This window comes from Vanacampus margaritifer, chromosome 9 (assembly GCF_051991255.1).
Source record: "Vanacampus margaritifer isolate UIUO_Vmar chromosome 9, RoL_Vmar_1.0, whole genome shotgun sequence".
NCBI classification, from domain to species: Eukaryota; Metazoa; Chordata; class Actinopteri; order Syngnathiformes; family Syngnathidae; genus Vanacampus; species Vanacampus margaritifer.
This window is the reverse complement of record NC_135440.1, coordinates 26,246,123-26,269,811: the sequence shown is the minus strand read 5'-3', so window position 1 is coordinate 26,269,811 and position 23,689 is coordinate 26,246,123. Positions and strand designations below refer to the sequence as shown.

At 43.2% G+C, this 23,689-nt stretch overlaps 1 protein-coding gene across 1 annotated transcript in view; it reads right to left on the bottom strand.

Moving 5' to 3' along the window:
- The window catches only part of erfl3 (Ets2 repressor factor like 3), a 54,659-nt gene that overhangs the window by 3,514 nt on the left and 27,456 nt on the right, over positions 1–23,689 (bottom strand). The window contains exons 2-4 of the mRNA XM_077574552.1: positions 11,747–11,981; positions 1,367–1,482; positions 89–1,230 (exon numbers count right to left, since the gene is read on the bottom strand). Coding sequence (XP_077430678.1) covers positions 89–1,230; positions 1,367–1,482; positions 11,747–11,981 — 1,493 coding nt within the window. The remainder of the gene's footprint in view (positions 1–88; positions 1,231–1,366; positions 1,483–11,746; positions 11,982–23,689) is intronic.

Below are 23,689 nucleotides of genomic sequence, written 5' to 3'. Positions count from 1 at the left end.
AACCATTTACAGCAAGACTCATTCCCTTCCTTTTTTATTTTTACGGCGTTAAACAATAAAAAACAAAAACAAATCGACGGCCTCATACCTTTATTTTGGGAAGGCCTGCACTGTTAAGAGACTGCGTAGAGGACGAGGCAGAGATGAGGCCCGAGCCGCTGGCCGAGCTCAGGTCACTGCCGAAGGACAGTGAAGAGCCCAGGCCGGACGTGGACGACATGGAGCCGGAACCCGAGCCGGAGGACAGCGAGCTCTGCCGGGCTTTGCTCTGCGGCTGCCCGTCCCTCTGCTTGCGGCCCAGCGGCGGCGGCTGCAGCTTGAACTTGAAGGGCGACATGTGCGGGGGCTCCTCGCCCAGGTGCAGCGTGTGGTGCATCGGGTGGGAATGCGGGTGAGGGTGGGCCGAGTGCGGGTGGTGGTGGTGGTGGTGGTGGTGGGCGGAGTGGGACAGCGGGGCCTGATGGTGCCGCTCGCCTCCCCGTTCTCTCTCGGCTCGCTCGGCCGCTCCTCGGTCGCCGCCGGGCCCCACCTTGTCGGCGGCGGGCCGGTGAGGCTGCGGGATGACGATGTTGGGGTACTGCAGGAAAGCCCGAGGGCTGAGCCCGTAGTTGTACACCGACTGGGTGTGGGCCTGCAGGTAGCGCTTCATGTCCTCTGGATTGAAGGAAAAGTGGGAGCCCAGCATGGGCGAGAGAGTGGGCGAGGGCGTGTAAGGGAGGTGGGACGCGGGAGTCATGCTGAGAGCCGGGGACAGAGGCGGGGCCAGCAGGCCCGCTCCTCCCGGCCCGGGCAGGGGGGACACGGGGAAGGGGGACAAAGGCTCCGGGTGGATGCGGTGCCCGGGGGGGCCACGTGAGCCCGGGTGAGCGCCCGGGTTACCGGCTCCTCCGTAGAGACGGAAGAGAGACTCGTGAGACAAGCGGGGGTGGATGATGCTCCGGTAGCCTCCACCTCCACCGCCAGGCCCTCCTCCGCCACCCACGCTCCTCTCCACCCTGTCCTCACCGCCACCAGTACTGCCGTCCTCTATCTCCGAATTGACGGAGGTGCCGTCGCTGCAGTCGCTCACGGAGCCGCGGGCCACCCGGCGGGCCACCGAGCCGTACAGGCCTCCGGGGCTGCGCAGGTCCTCATTCGGGGAAAGCACTTCTGAGGGCGTTGAGGGGGGGAACCGGAAGTGGGTCCCGGCGCCAGACGGGACGGGCGGGGCGCTCTGAGGGACGCCGTTTCCTGGAGACGAGAGAGACGAGGATACTGAGAAACAACAAAGCTTTGGCGTCTAATCCCAAATAATCACGCCATCATATTGTGGGATTAAGAGGCACATAAACAAGCATGCACACGGCGCTCGGCTCTGCAGTCTTACCGGTGGAGCTCATGTCGATGAACGGGTAGTTGACCAACACCAGCTTGTTGAAATTGAATTTGTAGGTGAAGCGCTTGCCTTTGGTCTTGTGGAGGATTCGCTTGTTGTAGTAGTATCTGATGACCAACGGCAAGATTAGTCGCAGTGAAGTTATAACACAATCGTACAATCACCATATATTCTTCATGGATGATTAAGCAATATTGTTTCCTTTCATATTTCTTTGAAAAAGAGGCACACTATGCTGGTGTTCAGCAATTTGGCCGCGTTTTTTTTGGTTCTGAGTTTGGATCATTGCTCTTCATGCTGTTTTTTTTTTTAGACACCAATCTAGAGTGAGCCCAATTTTCTTTAATTTTCTATTTCTCCTTGTATGTCTTAATTGTACTGTCTCCAGGTGGGCAAGGCGCACACAACAGAAGGAGCAGCACAATGTCCATTGATTTGAAACAAACAAAAAATTCTATTCAATTGTCATTACTAAGTTTTATAATATATTTGTCTTTTTTTCTTCTTTTTTTTCATATTGGGAGGACTGGATTAATGGTATTTCCATCACTTTCAATGGGGAAAGATGATTTGAGATCCAACTATTTTAAATTGTGAGTATGGACGTGCAAAGAATTAAACTGTTTCCTGGTGTCTTAAAAGGTACATAAAGCACATTTTCCATGTTTCTATTCAAAATAAAAAAACATGAAAGGAAACCATGTTTTTGTCGCGCATGCTAGCTGTGACTTTTGTTTACATTTCCTTTCGCTGTACAGTGATAATGCAGATTCCATTTCATGTCTGCCTACTGGTGACGTTATTGTTGAAAGGAAACCTTTGTCTTTCAAGTGACTGTCGCTACTGACAGTTGCACACCACACAATCAAACGCACGCTTTAATAAGCCTGCAGACTGTATTTGCTCTGCTAAAGTCGCATATTACGGAGTGTTGCGTGACAGGCCGAGCCACAAAAGAGAGCGGCAGCTTTGACGACAGGATGAAAAGACAACAGGTAGATGAGAAGCAGAGGATGGACTGAGCACGTCTGACGTGTGGCGTGTGTTTTCCATGTTGCAAGGTGAGATTGTGCGACGTCTCACACCAGCAGCAAACATCCCGCTTTTCATGTTGAGGCATGGAATCATCTCTTTATGTAACGCCGAAGCAAAGCCACTAATAATTTGGCCCATCTTTATTTGTTTACATAACCTATTCTCTGTTGCCCTCGCTCCACGAGCTTTTCCTCTCCCGTGGCTACTGCCAACAGTACAAGGCTGCATTTTTATTAACCTTTGTACAGCTACATCTCTTTACGTAACAGCACTCTTGCTTTCTTCCTGGGATACGCATCCGCTTTTACGTAACCTCTCGAGCCGAGTCAAAGAGGAAGCGGGAGACGGCTACGACCAAAAGTACCACTTAGGACCTCCATGCGGCGCCGCGCGCCACACATCAGCACGCGTTGGTGCGCAACATGTGTCGAGTGTGCTTTTCCAGATCAACATGTGTCCCTCAGCTGGCAGCAGTTAAGTCCAGCGTGCGAGCGGACGCGGTGCCTGCAGGCGACGCAGGTGAGCTAATTGAAGCCCATTGTCGGTCATTACACTGGATGACGTTTGTGCGTCTGGAGCAGGGCAACTTTATTGCCTCTTTATATTTGGCTTTTGCATATACAGAACATGCAAGTTCAAGGGACAGATGGAATTTGGAGCCCACTGTTTAGGGAATTGATGGCAAGAAGTAAGATTCTGTGTGCTAGTTTGATATTGTCGACCTGATGGAAGTAACTGAAAGAGGTAATGACACATGTGTGAAGGGTCCGGTAGGATTTTGCCTTCCCTCGTCTTGGTTCTTGCAGCATGTAAGTCCTCAAAAGTGGGTAGGAGGGTCGCCAATGATTTTTTTCAGCAGCCCTAACTGCCTGTTGCCGTCGGATTTCAGCTCTCTTAAGTGAAACTGACTTTTAACGACTGGAAGTTTGTAACTTTTTATGATGCAAAAGCCAAATCCTAACCCAGAACATATCGTTGTTGTTGGGAGGAAACGATGTATGTCCAAATATGGTCATTTTAATACATAAATTGATACTACTGGTCTGTCCCCATGCCATCGGTTATTTTTATGCATTATCGACCAATCGAAAGAGTTGAAATTAGTTCCAGAACCCATCTGTTAACTCTCGAACACTTGATGAAATATCTGAGAAGTGTCGTAAAACTGCGCCTCTGCTCTTCCTTGGCAGGAGTCGTGAAGCATGATGTCATCTCAAGATTTAAAGTTTGGATATATTGTTGACAATAATTAGTGAAAATCATTAAATCAGTAATTTGAGGAAACCTCTTTTGTTAAAAATAGATCGGTGTAATGCTTCGATATGGAAGTTTGTCAGTGCGTACAGATTAATTTCCGCCTATTACACATCCCAGTTGTCTTATTGTTTCATTTATTGCTTCACTTTTTTTTTCTTTTCTTTTTTTTTCCCAGGAAAGCTCAGTATTGTTCATTCGATTTGACATCATCATTGCTCTCCTTTTTTAAAAAACAAACAAACAAACAAATCAATAAAAAAAAAATTAATAAATGTTTTTTTTTTTAAATATATATACATATATATATACATATACACACACACATATATATATATATATATATATATATATTATTTTTTTTGTATGTGGGTGAGAATGTGTATGTGCGTGTGTGTGTGTGTGTGTGTGTGTGTGCGTGCGAGCGTGTGTGTATTCATCAGTTCACCTAAAGCCCATTAAAAAAAATCCCATACTAATAATATAATATAATAATAAATTGCCAAATGCAGAAACATCAATGTAAGTTATCACGATGTAGTTAGTGGCTCTCGCTAACAGACAGAATTAAGTAACCATTTATTGCTTCACTAATGGCTCTAAGATTTTTGAAAGAGAGTTCGGAAAGACGATGAAACCACAGCGGTTTGGGTTTTGCGGAGTATCAAAGGATTTTTGTGTGGTCGGGGGGGGGGGTCAGCGTGATTGTAGACTTTGATGTGGACAGCTGGCGCCAGTCACGTGTCCTACCATCGTAATCAATGATAGCGTAAGAAACGAGCATTTTCTTTAGCGCATAAATTAGTGACTGAACATGTTCAATGATGTTGGTGCATGAAAGCTTATGGTAATTCAAAAAAAAAGTTAACAACAATATCGTAGCGGGTGCGAATGATGAGTTGCCCATAAAGCGGAGGAAGACAATCCAAAAGGCAAACTTGGTTGAGTCTGAGTAGAACGACGACAAAATTGAAGCTGTGGCGCCCGAGGCTGTGTGGAGAGCGCATGGTCTAACACTCTCTTCCTGTGCCCCCCCCCACCCTTCTTCCTCCTCCTCCTGCGCCCGCCATCATGCAGGCAGACGCTCTTTGAAGAGCATTTGAACTCGCTTCAAAAGAGAAGAAAGAGATTCTTGGAGTGTCTGCGTTTAGCTGCCCGCCGCTCTCTTACGCGCCCAAATCCATCGTGATGGATCCACAGGTGCCCCGACAGCAGCCTCCCCTCCCCTTCCCTCCCCTTCCCCCTCCCCTTCCTGAAACAAATCATCCAAGAAATGCGTCTTGATCACAATCCCTGTTTAACCAAACGTGCAGATTGAACAATCAATGCGAGTCGAGCCTTCGGGGAAAACAGCGGGGAAGTGTTCCATCAAGTTGCAGGTCGTGGATTAAGACTGATCACACGCAGCGGTTGAGGTCCAAAACATTTGCATCAAGAGCATTGATACAGGAACGATCGCAGGGCATGTGTGTCAGGTCCATATGAACAGACTGTTTGTGCAACTTTGGCCAAGGTACACAAGTAAACTGTGTGCGTTCATTTCTTGAGTGGGATTGTCTCCTTTGTATGACGTGATCGTTAATTCACAACCATTTTGTTTGTACACTATTTGAATTTTTTTTAGGTACTTCCTCCCACGTTCCAAAAACATGCAAGATAGAGTCACTGAAGATTCTGAATTGTCCATAGATGTAAATATGTACCCGGCATCTGACCCAAAGTCAACCGGGAGTGGGGCCAACTTTTCTGAAAAGGATGGGTATTTATTCATTAATTGTTAATTAAATTCATTTTTATACTTAACAAAACTGTTAGTAAAATTAAGTGACTCCAATGTATTCGAATGCGAGATTCCCTAATAACTCATTGACTCCCAAGTGTTAATTTCCTAAAATTAGGGCTGGGTTAAAAAATTTTGGGGGGGGGGATACCAGTCATCGATATCGAATCGATTTTCCTTTCAAGCCTGATATAGATCCATAAAATCATGCATCTTAACAATACAGAATCTTTTTAATTTATATTTACAATTATTGAATTACAATTGTGAAAATATTTTCATCTCATCCTCGCTGATGCCAATGTTTGTGTAACACTTCAGTGATTATAACACCAAATCATTTAACCGGTCACTTCCTCCACAAAATTTTATTTGGAATTTAATATTTGTGGAGCTTTTATCATGTCATTGATATTTAAGAAGACTTGATGTTAACTCTTTGACTGCCAAACGTTTTCAGAAAAGGGATGCCGTGGGTGCCAGCCGATTTAAGCATTTTGACTGATCTTTTGACTGATCTTTCAAGGTCCACAGAAATTTATGTGTTTGGACTATGGAAACACACATACTACCAAATGAAAGATTGGACTCTCATCTTTCATCAGGAAAAAAAAAGTTTGTGTCTACCTTATTCCGTTTTTCAGTAATCAACAATAGAAAATGGTTAGTTTCACCTCTGTTTTGAAACAAACGTCTTTTAACGTCTTTGGCACTCCTCCATAGGATTTTACTAAACGTTATTTAACGTTTTTGGCAGTCAAAGAGTTAATTAATCAATATCAGATTGAAGTGAAGTGATTCGAATTGAATATAAAAAAAAAATCTGATCGAACGGAACTCTTGTGAATCGAAATCGAATCGATTGAGAAATTAGAATTGATACCCAGCCCTAAAACTGGTTAGATTTGTATTTAGGAGTGATTGCTCTGTATTTATTTTTTTGCATACATGCAGACGTAGCCTTAACTGCCACCTCTACCGTATTCCAGAAGGTTCTCCTTTAGAGCAACACTTTTCCCCCCAACGCACGGACACACGCATGAGCTCACCACAGTGTCGCCCCACAAACAAACACACAAAAAAGCATTGTGGAAGCGACCCAGTGGCGAGTGCATGCACAGGCTGTGCCTTTGCCCATTGTTGCGCTGTAAATAGGCGCTGACTGTGACAGGAAGTCGGGATTACAATACTCCCTATGAGCCCCGTTTATTTTCGGCTTCTTTTGTCACCACGCGCGCACACAACTCAGGTGTGTGTGTGTGTGTGTGTGTGTGTGTGTGCGCAAAATAAACACGTGAGCTTTTAGCCTGTGAGTCATCAATGATGAGTGTTTACCAACTCGCTAAAGAACTGAAATGTGTGATGATGTGGGCTTTGTGCGGGGTGTCAAGGTGTCACATGTTCTGTCTGTGTGTAGGTAGGAGGAGGGTGTGGCGTGGGTGGTCTTGGTGAGGGTCCGATTATGGTCATCACATGGCCTGCAAATGCTAATATCTACTCTGGCGTGTGTCTAAGAGTGCAGCATAAAAAAGCCTCAATCAGTCAGGGCAATACTAATAATAATAGTAATAATAATAAATTCTATTTGTAACGCACTTTACATTTACCAAGGATCTCAAAGTGCTACAATAATAAAAAATGTTAAAAGAAGAAAACCGAAGTAAAGGTCACAGAGACAGATAAAAAGAGTTTATAAATTAAAATGCAGTCAATAAACACTCGCACAACGTGCGTACACAAACGCACGCCAGGGACGCACAATAGGAAGCTCACGCGCGCACGTTGAACACAAGGCAATGCGGTGCAGACGTGAACTTTCCTGCCACAGAGGCCTTTTGACCTGCAAGCTGGCTGGATGAGTAACAGCGAGTGCGTTTCCTGCAGCCTGTTGTGTGGATGTGGTCACTGGGTTGACGTGTGGACGTGTGCGTCCTTTGCAGCGTACGCAAGTGCTACAATTCAGCAAACAGTTTTCCAGAAAAATGTGCCTTGTCAAAATTCAAACACAACTCGGTGTGTGTGTGTTTGGGGGGGCAAGCCATCGTCGTGTCTGAAGGGTTATTTTACTGTTAAATATATTTTTTTTAACATTTTTGGGGCGGTTTCCATGTACTGTGTCCCGATTGCTTACAATACCAACATGGCTGCAAGCAGGAAGAGTTCAGTCACAAAAGCAGAATGATTATTGCCAATGTAAAAGATTGGGTTGCTATAGTTTGTATTTTTTTTTTTTACAAGAGGACAATAGCTTTTATTTAGGTTGTTTTGAACATTTAAATTTATTAGGGCTTGTGTTTAGTGTTTACATTCACATTTTCATTAATGGGACAATTTTCCAAGAGGAAGCAATTTTCTTATTATTTGTAAAGAAAAAAAAAACATATCGACAGTGCATATATTCCTGTGGAACCTGATACAAGTTAATTAATTAATTAATTAATTATTTTATGTATTTTTTTATTATATATGATATGATATATATCTTCTCTAAGGCAGCCATTTGCCAGTAGTGGTGGTCCACTGCTGCTCAATTCCATTTGGAAATGAAGCTAACACACCAAACATGCACGTAAGCTGGAGGGTCCTGGTACAATGGCGCGCTTGTGCATGTGAATGTGCACACGTGTTGGCTTGTTAATCTTTTCCAGCTGTGAGCGGCAGCCCTATCTGACCTCTGACCGCCGTGTAAGGAACCCATGCGCAATTGCTGACCGTTAGACGGGAGAGCTGACGTTCCTTTGAAGGGGGGGGTCAATAAATCAAATGAATTCAATGAATTTGTTGGTTTGTTTTTAAAACGACGATTTAGGAATTAGCCAAATCGTGAAATCGAGGCGCGTATAAATAAATGCAGTCCTTCTTAAATTCTGTTCTATCCACATGATATTGTGAATTGTAATTTAGCAGAAAAGGCAAAATTTGGGTTACGCCGCTTTACGGAACACTATTGTAAATCGAGGATCCCTATTCAGGGCGGGATATCAATCAATAATGAGTGATCAATACCAATTCTGATACACGTTCCTAAAAGATACCTTTTTAAATACTGATGTTTCAACAGCAACTCTGAGAAAAAAAAAAAACATTACCGGACAAATCTTGAGTTTTAGATTTCAGCTTTGGTATTTTTCCACTCCAAGCAATTGTCTTACATTAAAAAAAACTAGTACAAAATAACAGTTGTAAACAAACAAAATCACCATGTAGGCTTTCTAAGGACACAGACAAACCTGATCCTGGTTGATGGTGTATCCTGTATTGTGTATATCGCAGCAATTTGATGTATGGAAAATCCACATCATAGGTTTAGATTTAGATTTGTTCCTAACACTCGCTTTGAACTCATTAGGTCAATTTGGGTTTTTAGCAAAATTATTTAAATTTTACTAGAGTTGGTGATAGACAAGTTGCGTAAAAAATGGACTTACGGCAGCGCCAGTACAACTGAACCCCACTGGTCATCTGATCTACACAACTGACATCATTCCTAATCATACTGTATGATTATGCGCGTCCTTAATTGAAATTCAAGACTATGAAATAACAGTCTAACCTTGCATGCATTCCAACAATCACACAGTGTGATTGTAATCCTCTCAACGGGAGCGGAAATGTCACAGCGGTCGTGTGAGCGGGAGATCAAGATGACGCACTGAGCCCGTGTCCTCTTGATGGAAAGTCACGACGCGACATTCACTCATCGTCTTTCTATAGCGCATGTCATTAGGGTCACGAGTGACCCTGGAGACAAACACCATCTGACTGGCCTACAGGTGGAGATTGGAGAACACCCTTGACTGGTTTCCAGTCAATCGCACGTTCGCTCACGTTCACACCAAACTTCAATGAACTTTAGAATGTGTGCGAAAGACAAAAGTCAAATAAACACTTAAGCACATGCAACCTCGACCCTTGAGGGTCGAATTTACGACGAAGCCCAACTGTGAGGCAAACGTGCCGACCACTTGATCCGCCGGCCCACACGGCACAATCAATCAATCCCAGTTTAAAACAAAAGAAGGTGAAAAGAAACGTGGCCATGTGTTCAGCAGGCAGGCATGGAATAATAACAAAGGTGCCGCTAATAACGGGGCTGATGAAAAGGAACACTTCAAAGTGTGTGGATGCTAATTGCCACATGCGATTAGCAAACTCCAGATTTCCTCCATATGAAGGACACAAGCTGGCCTGGCCTCCGACAGCGCGCCGCCATGTTAACAAGCACACGTGCGCGCGACGCCTTTTATGACTTCATTAATCTTTAGTGCCGCTAATCCTCCGCCCACATCACTACTGATGTGCATCTCCGCAGCGCGGCTCTGAGGACAGATCCGGTGTCACGTCAGGTGGCCACGTGGCGTTTGATCGTCCACCCTTGTTGCTTAAAGGTGACTTTGCCCCATTCATACACACCCGGACCAAATAAGAGTGGAAGAGGACGCAAAGAGACGGATGCTAAGACTCGCTATATTTAAGCGCTTGCTCCTGCTTAAGCTTCAAATCTGTCACAGCTAGAGAGGATGCACTTGCCATAAATAAATCGGCATGACCGCAAGTGTCCCAGCTCACTTTCTTTGTCTGTCTAATGGAGGAATTCTAAATGCAGACACTTGACTTTGCATGGATCTTAATCTCAAAAGTAAATAAGCACGCGGAAAAAAAAAAAGACTTCTATTTAAAACAAGCTTAATCCTTGAACCTCTATTCCTGTTCGAACACATGTAGCTTTCGTTAAAGGGCTTTAGCCTAAGTTTGGATATGGACAAGTTGACTTGAGGTAACCGAGATGTTACGATTCCCAGGAATGGTGTCAATGGAAAAACAAACCAGAGAGTTGAAAACAAACACACAGTCATTAAAAAGGGGTACTTCAGTATTTAAAGACATTTACTATCACCCCAGTAATCAATCGACACTAATGAACCCCAGAGGGAGTTATTAGATGATAAAGGAAACTGGGGGTAATCTCGTCAGAATTAAAAGGAACAAGACTCTCCCCAAATAACAATGGAGGAGAACCACAGTCTCGTGTTTACTTTACTTTAAAAAGTTAAAAAAGAACAATTTTATTTAAAAAAAAAAAAAGATGCTGCAGCAAATTGGCGACTTTGGTACGTAATCCCAAACGAAAGCATACATCAGGATAATTTAGGGTGCGCATTATTTTTGTTGGTCAATTTGTGCTGTGTATCATCAAATGTATATTGAGTTGACTCAGCATTTCTTGGAACTTCAGCCAAAACAGTACTAAAAAAAGTACCTCACTGTCTTGTCAATCACTAAGCATCAATAGTAAAGAGTGGTTTGATATCTTATCACTAGACTATTGGTGGACAGCATAGAGCCATCACACATATATCCATCCATCCATCCATTTTCTTGGCCGCTTTTCCTCACAAGGGTCGCTGGAGCCTATCCCAGCTGGCTTCGGGCAGTAGGCGGGGTACACCCTGAACTGGTTGCCAGCCAATCGCAGGGTACACAAAGACGAACAACCACACTCACATTCACACCTAGGGACAATTTGGAGTGTTCAATTAACCTGCCATGCATGTTTTTGGAATGTGGGAGGAAACCGGAGTACCCGGTGAAAACCCACGCAAGCACGAGGAGAACATGCAAACTCCACCCAGGAAGGCCAAAGCCCGGACTCGATCTCACGTCCTCTGCACTGGGAGGCGGACGTGCTAACCAGTCAGCCACCGTGCTGCCTCACACATATATATAAGAAGAAAAAAAAAAGAGCTGGAAACTAATTCAAAAGGTGATTTTGAAGCTACAAGACTTGGCTAAATCCTGGTGCAAAACACCAACAGTCTTGGTTTAGGGTCTACTGTTGGAAATTAAAAGTACAAGCAAAAGGCATTGAGGTGTGACTGGGCAAACAGTTGAGTGTTTTACTTGGCACAAGGGACGCTGAACTGGTACAGGTCAATAGTGTGTGTGAGGGCACGAGGCCAGGGTTGGGTCATTGCTATTTGGATTTAAACAGACATGACTAATGGAATGTCTGGCTGAAAGAGTGCCAAAGTGTAAAAGGCTGTGCCCGTGTGGGGTCCCAATGAAATGCTTCCAGTCAACTTAGTCCAGTCAAGTGAGATGGAAAAGTCATTCAAGACTGTCGTAAATTCTCTTACGGCTTGAGATTTGACAATATCGGCTACTCGGCCTACAACAGCCAGGCCAGGCCATGCCCGACTCCACAGTTCATTAACTATACACTTCTTGTGGAGTTTGCTTATTACAAAATAATTCACAATCATTATAATACTAGTTGTAATAACAAATATTTGCCATTTTACCTCAGTGCCCTGCTTAGTTTGTCGTAGTTCATTTGGGGTTTACACTTCCTGGCCCCCCAGAGCCGGGCCACCTCGTCCGGGTCTTTGATGACAAACTCGCCGTAGTCGCCCTGCCAGGCGATGACGTCATGGTACTCTTCTTTCCTCAGCAGCTCTAGAATGAAGTGCCACAGTTGGATCTGCCTGGATCCCGGGCTCGACTCCGGCTTGTAGGCCCAGTCAGGAAAGGCAAAACCTGTCACGGGTAAAAGTCGACGGTCTGTGAGTAACAAAATAATGTGCAGATTTTGAACAAGTCAGGAACACATTGGGGTCAAGGGGTCCAGAATTGTTTGAAGTTGGACCTGATAAGAGTCAGCAGTTTGTAGCTGTTTCAGGTGAGTGGAGACTACAAGAGGAAAGAGGATTATGAGTGTCTAGCCAGCCAAGTATAGATCACACATAAGAGTGCAGCTTAGTCAAGCTTGCAGTGGAGTGGCCTCATTCATATTTCACGTCCACCATGAATATCTGCTCACTAACCTTTCCCTCTGCTTCCCTACACCGTCTAGTTGAGCTCAAGAAATTTCTCTTTGGCTTCGAGTTTGGGCCATCCCAACCACGTTTCCAAAAGAATGGTTTTGCTCAGTTTAGTCCAGCAAAGTTTGATCTAATCAAGCACACTGACTGGGTGACAAAAACTGTTGCATCTTCGTTTTGTTTTTTTACCACAGTTGGCTGCTTGATTTTCATGTTAGTTTAGACAAAAGGAATTGTATGAAAACAACAGCCCAAAATTTCCATGAAACTGAAATCCATGCGGCAGAATACAAACAACTCCGCCACACACAAAATCAGCAATGACTTCACGTTGCTGATTATAGCAAGGTAAAATTAAATGTTATTCATTTTAATATATAAATACAAAGATTAGAGGATCCATTTAGTGTGACCTCTTTGTTTCTGTTGGTACAGTCAAGTATATTCTCTACACCGAGTCAACCGTGACATCACTAATTAACATTGTGGCGTGTTCCTCACCAAGTTGGTACCTTGGCTTTTGGTGTGAATTGCGGTTTCCGATTCATAACATTTCCTTGAGACTTGACCGGTTAACGTCATTCCATTTTTCTTAACTGTGTGATTTTTATACATGCAACATGTCGAATGAAATAATTAGTTCTAAACTGTTCCCGGCCAAATATCTTTTTGTGGATACACAGATAACAATTGCAGCACGATGGCTTCACCTGCAGTCATGTCAGAAAGACCGGCTTGGGTCTTTGTACAAACCACATTCCTGTGTTAACACGAAGCCACCGCCTCACCACAGTGGCTCCTCACAGGAAACACAGTGAAACTACTGTGCTCAAAGTTGTGTTAGTGGCCATTGCGGGACACTTGGCCTCCTCCACCTTTTTCCTGCCAGCGCACTCACTCTTTCCTAAGACCAGAGGAAAAACAAACCACTCATCTCTCATCTCAATGCACCTGCTGCTCAGTAGAAACAAGACGCACACAGTGAGACTGTGGGGTGTGGAAACGCAGTACGTATGGCACAGCTGTTTGCCTTACCACATACAAGTTTGAGCGACACAGGAAATGAGGGTGGAAACTGTGAGACAAACAGGTCCGAATCGTCAGATTATGGATGTCAATGGATTTACTGGATGACAGCCTGAGGCGAGATAGATCACTCCGATAATCTGGACAGCGCTAACCTGCCCAGAACCATTTGGTGGCTTGCGTAACAAAATCATGTTGGTGGCACATCTGCCAGACTGTTATGAATCTGCACTCATTTTTCTTTTTGGGCTCTTATGTAATGCTAACAGAAGCGTGCACTTTCAAGCTCTCTTTGCTTATGTTATTGACAACAGGCTGCACAGGGGGTGTGTGGTTGTGAAGCGCGGACCGTGACTCACTCGCTGTTACCACCTACTCAGGATTCTATGGCACGATTCGGACCATCCGAATAACACTCGAGCAATGTGCACGATGATGCCTACACATTTTCCAGCTAAAAAATTCCAGACGGGATTTTAATAGCGCCGGAGAATGCGCGGCTTGTGGGAGGAAAACGATGTGGTCAACAGCCGAGCTTGTAGGTCGTGATGCGGTAACACACGAGCGATGGAAAACAAATACAGCGGGGGGCCTTGGTTCACGACGCTCTTGACACGTGACGATCGGAGGTTACGAATTGGCTGCAATGAGCTCGTTTGTATAAGAATGCAAGGTCACACGGCACAAGGAAAGCCCCATTATGGCTGTACTTGTTTGTTTTTGATACAAGACAGCTTTTCATCTAAAAAGTTGCTGTAATTATTCATGTAATACTACGTTAGTGTAGATTAGTATTAGACTTTGGCACACTCAGACATACCTCAACACATTAATGCTAATAAAGGCCGAGATGCACCAATCCGACATGGGCCAAATGTAACAGACGCCTACCCCTTGTGGCGTCGGCCCAGACGTCGGCATGTCGCGTAGAAAAATGGCGTAAATACACACCGCACCAACCCCCACATTACATACCTTTCAGCGCATGCGCGAGAAGTAATTTCCTTCCATACAACCGGCGGCGGTAGACATTATTCCTTAAGGCAACTGGGCCAAAAGGCCAAAAAAATGGTCCAGGCTTTCCATTAGTACCGTTTATCCGCGTTTGGCACTTCCTCTTCCTGCCCTGCGCGCTGATTCGCTAGCCAACAGACAATCACAGTGATCAAATGCCCCGACGCCGGACGCCAATTCAACGTGTTGAACGTTGCGACCGTAATTTATACACTGATCAGACGGCACAACGCTGTCCAACTCCCGACGTCGAATTGGTGTATCTTGGCCTTAACATGGACAGTTTGCACACCTCCCAACTAAACTCTTGATAGTCATAAGAGAAGAATAACGGCAAGAGAAGAAAGAGAGTTTCAAGATTCACGAGCAGCAGTCAGGTTCGTCTAATATTCTTTTAATTTTCCATTCCGGTTGACTTTATAATACTCGGGGCTAGAGTTATCGAACAGCATTTGTGATTTCAATCATCTGGGGTCATACATTTCAGACGCAAACTTGTGTGCTGTTTTTACAAGGAGCAATGAGTGAAAATACAGTATATACTGCCACAAGTTAGCCACTAGCTACCATCCCGCTAACCGTCACTTGCCAAAAGGTTGAGTGGTTCTTGTGTCTTCCATTTTGAGGGTCCCGTCCCATTGTAAACCACAATACACTAACAGGCATTATATTCCTGCCGCTAGTGTACATTCTCCTTCTCTTCCGACAATCAGACTGTCTAAAAGCTAAGATGGCAATACTGTCTCTCACCTGATGTTGCCAGACACTCAAGTCAAGAGCTCGCCGGTCCAATTTCCAATCAGGCTGAGAGGGATAAACAAGCAACGCTCATAAATGCTGACTCGGAGGTTTCTGCTGTCCGAGTACTAAAGGTTTTTATGACTGCAACATTCGATCACAAACAAGTAGACATTTTGTTATAGGGTGTGTGTGAAAGTTGCATCTTCCTCAAAAGGTATGTGACAGAAGTTGTTAACTGATGATTTTTCTCCAATTGCAGAAAACAGGAGCTACAACTGGGGTGCCAGATTCCAGGGTGAAGTTACATTTTCCAAAGTATCTCCTCATCTACTGCTTTTTCCTATTTTGTCTTTTCTTACTCCCCCAAACCCAAAAGTGTGGAAGAGGGACTCACGCTATCACTCTCCAGGGGAGAGGAGGACGACTCGGGTGGGTCGTGAGGGGGTGAAGCAATCTGACCTGGATGACAACAGACTAGCAGACGAGCAATGATCTCATCGCTCCCTTAATCCCCCTCACTCACCTCCTTTCTTCCCTCCATCCTCCCCCTCGTTCCTCTCCCACTCCGGCCATTGTCCCGCTCTCTTCCCACTCGTTTTGCCTAATATCCCTCCCCCCGTGGCCTGTCCCGCTACTTTTCTGTTCTCTATTCTCCGACTGTCGTACCGCTCGGCCCATTTCGTCTTCCCTTTCACTGGTCGCCCCCCAACCCCTCGTTGCCACTCACCCCCTTTTTGCATCACTTTCTACCACCTGCCCCTCGTGATGCTGTTGCACTCTCTCTAGTGTCCCAAGGCAGAGATTAGACGCACCCCTTTCGTCAGGGTTCTACACAAGCTTCTACATTATTGATGCAGATTGTGTGTGTGTATGCCGTAATGGCTATCTGGTATCTCCCCACGGGACTCATGCGGGAGGAAAGGAGCCTGAAAGAGGGAGCGTAGAGGTCAAAGAGAAAATAGTGGGGGTTAGGTCACTATCTCTAGCGTCAGCTTCCTCTGCTCTTCCCCCATATACACAGATTTGTATTGTAAAACAAACTGATGAATTGTGAGGGATAAGTTAAAGGTGACCTAGCGACAATTGGGACATAAAAAGAGCAAGTTCAAACATGATCCTTCTCCATGGTGACCGCTGTGTGGTCCACTCCAAAGTCAAAGAGCTCACTAAACGCTCAATGGCTCACATTACTTGCGCTCATTTGGTTCAGCTCGCTTGCTGTTTTTTCACCGACACAATTCGTCCTCATTATAAAACCTTTCCCATCTGTACAGGCAATGTCTTAAGTGACATCCTTGACTTGTACAAGTGCAAAAAAAAAAAAACTGATTGTAACTGTCTTAGCTTTATCGACAAAGTGTGCGAAGATTAGGTCGCGTTGCGGACCAACGTCATCCTCTCGCTTTTTGCTTGTCCCACATGTGTTGATGCTGGAGTCTTACTGATTTGAATGCAAGTATGTTCAGTGGCGAATACATTGACTCAGTGATGCCCCAGAATTATTCTGAAAATTCAGCCCCTGAAGCTCGTTTCACTCAACATGTCTACTATGAGTAAACAAATAAAAAGTGTCAAAAAGCCATGTCCCAAAAGACAGCAATTCTGCCATTTCCGTTTGAAATAGCCATTATATAGTCATTTCAGCCATTTCCAGGTGTCCTTTAAAAACTAACTACTTCCACAGATCTCAGCGGAATGCTACCAAACTTGAAACAAAATTTTTTAGTTTTTAAGATGTGTGGGTGGATCGTGGCAGAGCATAGCAGCGAAACTTAACTCTCCATAAAACACAAAACTTGACAATAACTCAACTCTACAAGGTCAGTGCTTGGCCAAAAGTCCCCCAGAATCTTCTAAAAAATTCAGCCCTGAAGCCAGTTCCACTTCCATTCCTCCATCAAGTTTCTATACAGCTTATCCTATTCCGGGTCGCAGGTGAGCTGGAGCCGATCCTGGCTGACTTTGGGTGAGAGGCACTGGTCACCAGTTAATCTCAGGAAAAAAAAGGTATATAGTGGGAATATATACTGAATGGTAAATGAAAGCACGCTGCTACCAAAATAAGGCAAGTGAACCACTACACCGTCAGAGAACTGCCAGTTTCACGTAGGAACATGAAATTTAGTAGGCACGTCTATCATGAGTAAACCCACAAAGGAACTCATACTTTAAAAGACACCAGGAAGTCTACCATTTTGGTTTGAAAAGGCCATTTTTTTTTAATAATTTGGCCATTTCCGGATATTCTTCAATAACAAAAATGTTGTTGGATTGCTGGTTCACTAAATCGCAAAATCCTTGGCGAAGGCAATAAGTGCCTTTTGAGCTCTTTGTCAGTTCCAACAGTGAAGCGAAAACACAATACTTTTTTAGAGACCTAGTAGTTTTAATAAGCCATTTGATTGTGGGTAAAGGAAGCAGAAAAAAAATCACTGGTTGCTACTTGCCTAGTGTTTTCTAAGCACTTTGAACAGCCTTGTGACAGAATGGTGCTATATACATAAAGCCACCTGGCAGGTAAATTCAAAGAAAGAGAAAAAAACCTGCAGATTCACAAGTGCAGTACCAAGTGTATCTGGGCCAAAATGCTGTCGGGAAAAAGGGAGCAGACAGTCCGAGTGAGAAAGGACGTGGGAATCTCAGGGGCAAATCAACTGACAGGTCTGTGACGAACTAACGGCAGTGTTGCACAACGGCTGGTTAGCTACAAAAGATGAAGAAGCGTAAGGTCACTGTGGGTTCAGGGAGGCTGTAAAAAGCATTCAAAGGCGCCAGACAGACAGTAGTAGCCCATAGCGTTCATTTTCATTCAAACAAGTCAATACATTCTCGGACGAGCAGAAAAAGCGCCCCAAGACTCCAGCTCGGCCAGGGGAGGAAGCACAAGAGGGAAGTGATGACGGCACAATGAAAAGATTCGACAGACGCAATAAGCGAAGGCAGGCTGCACTTGACATGTTGAGGTAATCAGAGCCCGTTTGCGTGAATCCCAAAGTGGCCGGACTCTTCTCACCAAGTGCAGTAAACGCGCTACATTTACGCTTATTTTGGGATGAATTGCAATTGCCTGAGTAGTTTTGATGTAACCACTGACGCAGTTGTGCTAATAGACTAACGGAAATGGTTTCTGAAATTTATTTTCCCCCAAATTGTGTAAAATACGTTTGCACCAGTTAAAAAAAAAAAAAAAGCTTCATAATTTCCAGTCATTATGATCCAATGGTTGATTGAAAAAAAAACATAAGCAATTATTTCAGAAAACCTGGCATAAAAGCCCCAAAAAAACTCTTCATCCCCACTTTAGAGGGTTATTTTTCCTAATCGTGCATCAAATTCGTAAGTTTACCAACTCAGTGTTCAAGGAAACCAGGAAACTCTAACTGGTTTTAATGAAGTCTGTTTGAACTCAGGACTGTCATCACACTTTAACTCATTCACTCCCAGCCATTTTCACTGAAGCAACCCCCTTCGCTCCCAGCGGTTTTACTTGATTTTGACTGGTTTTGCAAGGCCCACAGAATATTGTGTTCTATTGCTATAAAAACATGGAACCTACCAAAAGAAAGATTAGAGTCTCTTCTTTCATCAGTTAAAAAAAGTATACTTTCCGTTTCGCAGAAATTAGCATTATAAATATAGCTAAGTTTCATCATTATTCACAAATCTGTTTAGAACTGTGGGTAAATGAGCTTTTTTCAACATGACCCTGGTTGATCTTTTTTGCTCTGCTGCCACCAGCTGGCCGTTTGTGTAATAACTACCATTTCTTCAACCATTTTCTGCAGTTAGCTAGCATAAAAAAAATAAAATAAAAAACGTATATTTACGTCTTTGGGACACTTAAAACATTAAAAATAGAACATATTTATACGTTTTTGTGAGCAAATGAGTTAAGGCGCATTTTTTCTGTACATTTACACACACAAATCGATCAAAATAATTGTTTTCTTCACTCGACTTAGCGCAATGCTAGTTTCTATAGGCTTCTTTGAAAGTCTGGTAAGCTAGTCGTCTTGGAATAATATACAGTATGGGATGTCTTTTTTTAAATAATTCAGAAACAGGAGAGTGGGCATGGTTAAAACACACATCACGCAGTACAAACATGAATGTTGAGAAGGCTGCTCAGCCATTCCTAGAGGTCGTCTATAGGCTTTTACCGCTTAGCCGCAGAAGGAAGAGCGGCCCAGAAAGAAGAGACGTCTTTGTGGCCTTGGAAGGGCCAAAAATAGCCGTGTGCGCAAACACACAGTGGCGTTATTGTTGAAAGGAAGATGAGCAAACGAGAAAACACAGTAAGGATGGACAGAAGGGAGGAGAAGGACGGAAGATTTAGGTTGGCAGGATGTAAGATGTGGTCGCTCGCTGGACAGTGACACTTCCAGCCAACGGGAATTAAAGGGCAGAGGAAAAAGAAGCCGAAAAAGGACCGTCTCTTCCCGAACATACATCCCTTGTGTCCGACTCGAAACGACGGTTCAAGTAGCCATTAGTTGAGACGCTTGTTTAAAAGTGTGCCAAGTCCACTGTGAAAGCAGAAAACTCAAGCTGGGTGCACACATACTGACAATTGGGCCAAATATAGTCATTTTCCCTCCCTTGTGATCAAAGTCGGGGAAAGCTGGATTCTCGGATGTCGCTGACAGATTATCCTGGGCGATGATCCTGTGGTGTAGGGCGTGTATTAAGGTGATTAAAGTGATTTTTCCTCCGCAATCTACTCAGAAAGCAGTTGAAGCTGACAATGTGGAGTACACAAAGGGTGCAACCAATTAATCGGCCTGCTGATTTAATCAACTGATATTAGCGCTTTGAAAATCAGACGATTTTTTGGGGCCAATTCTTGCAGATTTTTTTTTAATGCAAACACATTACAGCATAAAATCAGCAACAACAACAAAATTGGCAGAGTTATGCCGATTTTTCTCTCTGTTGTCAAGTGAGGCAAATCGGACAAAGTGTTGTAAAACAGTAACATTTTCTACTTGTAGAACTCATAACTTTAATGTTGCAAGCATTAACTCTTTGACTGCCAAAAACGTTAAATAACGTTTAGTAAAATCCTATGGAGGAGTGCCAAAGACGTTAAAAGACGTTTGTTTCAAAACAGAGGTGAAACTAACCATTTTCTATTGTTGATTACTCAAAAACGGAATAAGGTTGAAACAAACTTTTTTTTCTGATGAAAGATGAGCGTCCAATCTTTCATTTGGTAGTATGTGTGTTTCCACAGTCCAAACACATAATTTTCTGTGGACCTTGAAAGATCAGTCAAAATGCTTAAATCGACTGGCACCCACGGCATCCCTTTTCTGAAAACGTCTGGCAGTCAACGAGTTAAGGGACCCAGAAAGAAGTTATGTTTTTATTAATTAATTGGCCAATTAACAAGTTATGGGAATTTTATTCTGCCAAATATCAGAATCAAACTCAACCTTAAAAAGGGTCCAAGTCAAAGTCAGTCGAGCCCTAGTACACACATAACGATAATCAGGCCTAATCTGCGCATTTTGTATCTCTCGTGATCAAAGTCAGCAAAGGCCTAATTATCGGATGATTCTAAAAGATGATCCTGCATGACTAGCATTTGGTGTGGGGTGTGTTAAGAGTCCTTTATCCTTCATGATCTGCTCCGAAATCATCAATCAATGTTGGGCACCTCGAGTACGGCACACACTCAACAATAAGAACACATGACTAACTTTTCCTCCTCATGTGTCTGAAATGTTAAACCTCTATCAAGAGATGTTTAAAAAATCGGTATGTACGCACACCTCTTTATATATACAAAGTACATAAAATGTTTGTACTTAATGGGTGACAGAACCAATGGGTGAAGTAAAAAAAAAAAAATTCTGAATATTTAAACACCTGTTTTGATGCATGATCTCACTGTTGAGAGCATAATGGGTGACAACGCAGTGCTCGGGGACCTCCTGGGAAGACTAAACACACAACTAGCAACATGCACACACACACACAAATGCACAGCAGGCATTTCATCCCTCGGGAGCTCTAAGAAAAGACACATACACCAGTTTTCACACGGGAACTACACAGCTAAAAAGAGCACTAGTGGACAGAAGGAGAAAAAAAAAACATGCGAGCAAACACATGCCAAGGCCCTGCGGCGTTGCACCTGAAGCGGCACTCAGGTGCGTCGGACTACTACTTTTTTTAGGTGCATAATCACACTCATAAACAAGCCTGGTGGGAGTGTGTGTTTGTGTGCCAATGCGCTCCCTGGAGTGTGTTAAGAAGAACAGAACAATATTGTGTCACTGGCAGGAGAACTTTTTCTTGCTCTTTGGGTACCAGGGGCACTTTTCAGTCCATTTTTTCTAACATGTAACATTAGATGCAACTCGTCTTTTCTTCTTATATTCAGTGTTCATTTCAAAGACAATTCAATTGATATTGCCTTATTGGAATCCAATTGTTTTGTTGAACAACTTTCATAGTACATCATAGTTTCATGAAAAAAAAAAGTTTAACGCCGGATGCCCAGTGGGATACCATGAAGTCATCAACAATGTGTGGATTCAATTAAAGGGATACTTGACTCATTGAGGCATTTTTCAGTAGTAAAAACTTAATATTTTGTGAATTTGATAACTTCATTATTTTTCATGTACAATTGATACCTTTAAAACAATTTTTTCCACTTGCTGTCGATTGATGATGACATCACCTATGTAACAACCAATCAGGGCTCACCTGTTTTCTGTGTTTGGTCAGCAAACTGAGCCATGATTGGTTGCTACCTACTTCACAGCACAGGTGATGTCATCTTTAGTTGACAGCAAGTGGAAAAATGTATTTTAATGGTATTAATTGTACATGAAAAATAATGAAGTCATCAAATTCATTCTGGACAAAATATGAACTTGTTACTGCTGAAAATGGCTCAATGAGTCAACTATCCCCTTTAACTCTTTGACTGCCAGACGTTTTCAGAAAAGGGATGCCATGGGTGCCAGCCGATTTAAGCATTTTTGACTGATCTTTCAAGGTCCACAGAAAATTATGTGTTTGGACTATGGAAACACACATACTACCAAATGAAAGATTGGACTCTCATCTTTCATCAGAAAAAAAAGTTTGTTTCTACCTTATTCCGTTTTTCAGTAATCAACAATAGAAAATGGTTAGTTTCACCTCTGTTTTGAAAAAAAACGTATTTTAACGTCTTTGGCACTCCTCCATAGGATTTTACAAAACGTTATTTAACGTTTTTGGCAGTCAAAGAGTTAAGTTGCAATCACATACAATCTCGATAAGTTTGTCTGTGAACAGGTGGAAATGGTCAAACTGACCTCAAAATGGATGTCGAACCAAAATGGCAGACTCGCTGTGTCTTTTAGGGCATGGGACATTTTTATGCGTCTACTCATGATGGACAAGCCCACTACATTTTAACTTCTTTAGGGGATGAATTTTCAAACGTTACAGGAGGTTCTATCAAGCCCCTTTTTGTCCACGACACACATGTCAAATTTGGTGAGATCAAATATAGGAAGGTCTTCAAAAAAAAACACGTCAAATAAATTAAGCAATTTGATGAGAGCGTCCTCCAAGACAGGCTTCTCATTTCCTTCCAAGTAACTTTTAGGCAAACGCTGTTAAGGCCTAACAGGAGCACGTTACAAGCCCCCGGCGCCTGCATTCTCCCCCCCTTCAGTCGCTGTAGCGGGCTGGCGGGCGGGTGTTAATGCACTTCTCCAGCCAGCAGCTTGAGAGCTTCCAGTTGACACTTCACCTCTGGTTCAACAACACGCTGCCTACACTCGCCGCCGCCGCTGTGTTCACATTCGACTGAGTGCTCATTTCAGTGCGGAGGAGCACGTAAGGACGCCGCTGAGCACCCCGCACCGCCATCATTTGAGGCTTTGATCCATTTGGACTCATCACACGAGGCGTTGAGAAAAAATGAAGAGCAGCGGCTATTAAAATTGTGTTTATGTTGAGCAAGAAAATATTATTCCAGTATTCTGCCCACAATGGGGGGGGAATGGCCATACATTTTATTTGTGACGTCTCTTAAACTCATTCACTGCCATTGACGGTTATAGACGTCAAAAATTCCTTTGAACTATTTCTATTAGTTTAACATTTTTTTCCACTTTTGTTAACAAGAGTGTGAAAACCTAGAATTTTTTTACTGTACATTTAGAACAGATATAAAAAATGTAATTAGTCATGAGTTAACTAGTGAAGTCATGCGTTTAATTACAATTAACAAAAATTTATCGCCTGACGCTCCCTAATTTTTAATGATCTTTTTTTTAAATCGCGTCAGGCGATTAAAATTTTCAATTGTAATTGATCACATGACTTCAATAATTAAGTCACGATTAATCACAAATTTTATATCTGTTCTAAATGTACAATAAAAAAAATTATGTTAATGTTGTATGATTTATTTTTTATGTTTTCATACTCTTATTAACAAAAGTTGAAAAAGTGGAAAATTAATAGAAATAGTTCAAATGAATTTTTGACGTCTCTAGCCGTCACTGGCAGTGAATGAGTTAATATGATCACACAAACCAATGTTGATTAGTCACTGCATTTATTTCTTACAGCCAATCGTGGGACACAAATCTTTATTTTCCAAACAGCAAAATTGCCTGTACTGATATA